Raw genomic sequence first — 5,604 nt, 5'->3', positions numbered from 1 at the left:
AACACAATGACTTCCAGCACAGTTTGGAGCTACTGCCTTGGTTATACCAAGGTATCAGCAGTTTTACTCTCCATTGCCTCTGTACCATTAGCACAAGCATCTTCGTATCTTTACGAAAATAGTATGACTTCATGGACCCAAGGATCAAGGATTAGCAGGTTTCTGTGGACCACGGTTTGAAAACCACTGTTAGACCCTGAAGGGCATCTGTGATGATCAAATCTCAGAACAACAAAATAGGATGGAAAGTTGTGAATATGTGTATGTGCTCCCCCAGCCCCTGAGAATCCCTGGTTTTCATCAGATTATTAAAACGGATCAGTGAGCCAAGGATTAACATGATAACTTAGGCTTAGAAATCAACCAAAACTCTACTGTTAAAGCACTACTGATTTCCGCCACAAAATATCATTTCTGCTCTGAAAAACATTCTATAACATAGAGAAGAAACGATCCACAAGGTCCATAGCAGTGATTTAGGAAGCTCCAACTAAGCTTAGACCATTCAAAGGTGATCCAAGCACACCTTAAAGGCGGTCTCTTGCCATTACAGTATCAATAAGGCTTAAGTATGATTATTAAAGATAAATGTAAGTGGAAAGGAAACTTGACTGTTTTGTTTTACATAACACTTTCCTCCACAGCACACATCAAATTGTAATTACACAGTTATTTGTGTGAATATTTATTTTTGATACAGAGTCTTACTCTGTCGCCCATGCTGAAGTGCAGTGGTGGGATCTGGGCTCACTACAACCTCAGCCTCCTAGGTTCAGGTGATTCTACTGACTAGGCCTCCCAAGTAGCTGGGACTACAGGACTGTGCCACCATGGTCGGCTACCTGGCTATTTTTGTATTTTTAGTAGAGATGGGTTTTCGCATTGTTGGCCAGGCTGGTCTTAAATTCCTGACCTCAGGTGATCCGCCCCTCTTGGCCTCCTGAAGTGTTGGAATTACAGGCGTCAACCAGACGACTGGCCCAGATTTAGATTTAAAGTCATGTTGTGAATAGGAAATGTACCAGATAAGCTTTCAGTCTTGTTCTGCTAAAATTTAAGAAAGCACATATTTTTCTAAATGAAAATAAAGACCGTTGGTTAATTTGTATATTTCTAGAATCCATGAGCGTATATAAATTCACATCTTAAAGCAATGTGAAAGGCCATCAATATTTTCCTTATTTTTTCTATGCAAAAGCTGCCATATATTGTAAACAACAACAATGCTATGAATGGATTTCAGTGTCACCAACCTTATTGAACCATTCAGGGCTTTTCTTTTTCGTCAATGATAACGTTGTAATAAAACCTGCAAGCATTCCCGCTGCAGCAACAGTACCAAGGAAAATTCCACCTGCAAAGAGTTTCGGGGAGGAGGGGGGATATTTAAAAAATTAAATAAAAAGAAGTTAAAAAGATGTACAAAAGTAAGTTTAAGATACTATTCGAGTTACAATCAAAATCACTTTTTGAAATTCAAGAAACCATGGCTAAGCAGCTCTCGCTAACAGTAAATGACAGTGGCTGAGAAACCCGCGTGAGCTCACGACCTCTGGTTCCTGGGGTCATTCCGAGTTATTATTCCCAAGCGCAGAGAACAGGCTCAGGTTCCCTTCACCTCTCCCCAGGGGACCACGGTGTGAAGTTTCTCACAGGGAGGAAAAGAGAGACGGTGGCAATCAGAAAAGGCAAGGCTCGAGAACAACTGCAGAGGTGAAGGGGAAATATGGCACGCCAGGGATAGCAACAGCTCGCGGGATCTGCCCCCTGCCCCGCCCAAGAGGAGGCTCCACCCAGCAAGCGACTTACCCGTCCCGGGGCGCCCGACTCCGCGGGCTAAACTCAGGTGCAAGTCCAAGCTAAGGGCACTCAGAGCGGGATGGGTGTGGGAATGCCCGCTCCAGCGCAAGTCAGGGCCCGGGGTTAACTCGCCCCGACGCTTGCACCTCACCACAGCACACCTTACCTTTAACCAGGAAAAGCCGGTCATCCATGGACCCCGGAGCCTCCAGCCGAGAAACTGGCTGCCCAGTCCCAGCGCCCGCTCTCTCCATGCTTAGGTCGTCTCTATCGCGTCCGGCCCCAATGGGGCCCGGGTGGAAGCGAGAGCGAGACGGAAGAGAAAGGTTCCGCACCGCCTCCTCCAGTGCAACCTGAAGAAGAGTCCGGGGTGAGGCCTCTGTCCCCAAACCCTCCTCCCGGGCCGGGGCGGGGAAGACGTGGTGTGTGCCCAGCTCCGGGGCGCTGCCCTCCCAGGCCGTCTCCCAGGGAGGATCACTTGCTTTCTCCAATGTGATCATTGCTGGACTTAAGTGATTACTTTGAAAGAACGCTCAGCCCCGACCATAGGAGGCAGTGAGGGTCGCGGATTGCGTCCGGATTCCAGGCCCCGCCTGCTGTGAGACCTGGAGCTCATTTTCCCGACCAAGCTTACGTTATGTCCAACGATTTGGCCAACGCTAACATTCCACGATTCTAAAACGCAGGCCTCAGTCTTGTCTGTACTTTTCTGGGAAACTTCCTAACAGCGATGAGGAAAAGTGTAAGTGACAGGGTTTCTCCCTGGAGGAGAGCCAGCCGCCCGGCTCTTTGGCGAGGGCCTCCCTCGGGAAGTGGAATACTCAGGGGATGACCGAATGAAGCTACCACGCCCGCGAGGAGAGCGAGGCCCGCTGGAAGGGCCTGCAGAGTTGCCGGGAGCGTTGATCGCTAGCAGGCCTGGTCTTCAGTCTGGTCTGCCCATTCTGTAAATGGCCATGGAGAGGAGGAGGCTAGTGGCCATGGAAAATCTTTACAGCCTCATCTTTTAAAATAAGGCGATCTCTCTGCTATTTGTCCCGCCCACCCATCCCTGGAGGGCATGAGCTTCCTGAGGATGGAGATGGGACTCTGCTCAGTTTATATCCCCCAGCTTTCAGGTATTCCCTGGCCACGAACAACAAATGCATGCTGGATGAATGGGTAAATGAATGCATCTGTTTTTGCATCAGTGAAGTGCAGTGAATAGCTCAAACCTGGCTCAGGGTCTAAACCGCTTCTCAGGTGTGTGAACTTGGGGTTACTTAGCCCCTCTGTATCTCAGTTTCCTCATGTGTAAAATTTAAAACGGATAGTAGGCCTGGGCGACGGCTCACACCTGTACAGTAATCCCAGCACTTTGGGAGACTGAGGCAGGCGGATCACCTGAGATCAGGCATTCGAGACCAGCCTGGCCAACATGGTGAAATTCCATTTCTACTAAAAATACAAAAATTAGCGGGACCTGGTGGTGCGTGCCTGTAATCCCAGCTACTCCAGAGGCTGAGGCAGGAGAATCGCTTGAACTCGGGAGGCAGCGATTTCAAGGAGCCAAGATCGGGCCACTGCACTCCAGCCTGGGCAACTAGAGCAAAACTCCACCCCCGCAACCCTGCCCCAAAACTAATAGTACCCATCTCACAGGATTGCTGTGAGAATGAAATGAAGCAACATCTATAAAGAAGTTAGCACAGTGCCTGGCACACATAAATATTCAATACATGTTAGCTCTAACTATTACCACCTTTGATTCCAGCTGCTGTTCTGCAGCATTGCCTATGGGGATTTTTTAAAATGATGGCTGACCAGGGTCTGCCACAGGAGATTACGGCTCTGAAGGCTGGTGGGCGGCAGGGCAGAATGTAAAAGCTCTGTGGGGGTTCTGATGATAAAGAACGACTGCTCTGTTCCAATTTTTGTGTGGATGAGATCACACAGAATGTATGTGACCTTTGGATTTCCTGGAAACACAATGTCAGTATCTGAAAGGGCGTTTAAGCTGGTAAATGCTGTGCTAATTTGTTGGAGGACCTTTCCTTTTTCCTCTCCCTCATACATAATAGTGACCATAGCCGCTAACATATACGGAGCGCTTTCTATGTATCTGACATTGCACTAAGTGCTTCAGGTACGTTATCTCACTTATTCCTCTCCAGAAACTCAGAAAGACTGCCTTGCTCAAGCTCACACAGCTGTTAAGTGGCAGAGACAGGATTTAAAAGCAGGTCCTTCCTTACCCACTGTGCCAGTGATCCTCAAGCGTGAGCTTGAATATTGGGATCACCTGGAAGATGTATTGCACTCAGCTTACTGGGCCCCATTCCCAGAGCCTGTGGCTCAGTGGGGCCTGAGAGTGTGTATGTTCCCAGGTGATGCTGTTGCCACTGGTTCCACTTTGAGAACGTCTTCTCTGTGTCTTCCTCTCACGATAACACCTCTTAAAATCCACACCGTGCACTTCAACACTTGGAAATCTGCTTTCCCAAGACTGCTTAGGGAGAAAAAGTGCAGACTCCTCCACTTTCTTTTTTTGCTATCCCCCTAGAAAAGGACAGAAACTTTTTTATTTTAAGGTTTAGGCTGGGTGCAGTGGCTCAAACCTGTAATCCCAGCGCTTTGGGAGGTTGAGGAGGGCAGATCATTTGAGGTCAGGAGTTTGAGACCATCCTGGCCAACACAGCAAAACCCTGTCTCTACTAAAAACACAACAATTAGCCGAGTGTGATGGCGGCACCTGTAATTTCAGCTACTCAGGAGGCTGAGGCAGGAGAATCGCTTGAACCCAGGAGGCAGAGGCTGCAGTGAGCCAAGATTGCACTGCTGCACTCCAGCCTGGGTGACAGAGCAAGACTCTGTCTCAAAATAATAATAATAATATTTAAAGGTTTATCACTATTTACAGTAAGGAACAGAAGGGAAATGATAGATCTTTAAATCTAGGGAAGTACAGAGTCCTGCATTGTGAAGCCCACCTCCATTGAAAGTAACCGCGTCCTCGGAGGCTGGTGTCTGTTTTGTTCTGGACGCTGCAGCTCACAAACCTCTACCTTCTTTCGAAATCCCCAAAGTAAAAGAAAATCTTTATGTTTTCTACTTGAAAGCTTGTTTTCCAAATATACACAGGGCTGAAAAGGCGACTCACACAAACCAATGGTTTACACTTCAGCCTTAGGTGAGCAATTTGCATTTTGAGGTGAGCTCCTTGGTCGAGACCTGTTTGTGGAGAGTATTTCGACGCCATTTCTCACTAGCCCCCAGCACCTACCCTGTGACTTACTCTGTGCTAGATCCTGGGAGATGGTGTTTCCAGAGCCTTGGAAGCCTGCCATGCACTAGGACGGGAAGTCCCGGGCTCCGAGATAAGACCAAATTTCAGGCATCCCAAGTTGGAATGCTGAAAGAAAACATTTTTTAAAAATAATGTTTCCTGGGCCAGTCAGGGTGGCTCACGCCTGTAATCCCAGCACTTTCAGAGGCCGAGGTGGGCAGATCATGAGGTCAGGAGTTCAAGACCAGCCTGGCCAATATAGTGAAACCCTATCTCTACTAAAAGTATAAAAAATAGCCAGGTGGAGTGGCACGTGTCTGTAGTCCCAGCTACTTGGGAGGCTGAGGTAGAAGAATCGCTTGAACCCAGGAGGTGGAGGTTACAGTGAGCCAAGATCGGGCTACCTCCAGCCTGGGTGACAGAGTGAGACTCCGTCTCAAAAAAATAAAAGACAATGTTTCTCAAGGTCTCATATCTCTACAGGACACCCAGTTGGGTACTTTGGGTACAATTTGATTAACTGTACTGCTCTAAGAATT

The 5,604-nt window shown here is 48.0% G+C and overlaps 1 protein-coding gene across 2 annotated transcripts in view; it reads right to left on the bottom strand.

Moving 5' to 3' along the window:
- LOC108311290 (transmembrane protein 242-like) overlaps nucleotides 1–2,815 on the bottom strand; it is a 24,139-nt gene extending 21,324 nt beyond the window's left edge. Inside the window, exons 1-3 of one of the 2 annotated variants that reach the window (XM_037741948.1) lie at nucleotides 2,627–2,694; nucleotides 1,967–2,154; nucleotides 1,254–1,354 (exon numbers count right to left, since the gene is read on the bottom strand). In XM_037741948.1, coding sequence (XP_037597876.1) covers nucleotides 1,254–1,354; nucleotides 1,967–2,054 — 189 coding nt within the window. In that variant the 5' untranslated portion in view covers nucleotides 2,055–2,154; nucleotides 2,627–2,694. Of the gene's footprint in view, nucleotides 1–1,253; nucleotides 1,355–1,966 lie in introns of both variants that reach the window. The other variant, XM_017538728.2, reaches the window with a different exon arrangement.
- Between the last annotated feature and the right edge of the window lie 2,789 nt (nucleotides 2,816–5,604).

This window comes from Cebus imitator, unplaced genomic scaffold (genome assembly GCF_001604975.1).
Source record: "Cebus imitator isolate Cc_AM_T3 unplaced genomic scaffold, Cebus_imitator-1.0 Scaffold6, whole genome shotgun sequence".
Classification (NCBI taxonomy): Eukaryota; Metazoa; Chordata; class Mammalia; order Primates; family Cebidae; genus Cebus; species Cebus imitator.
This window is presented reverse-complemented; position numbering and strand designations above follow the sequence as displayed.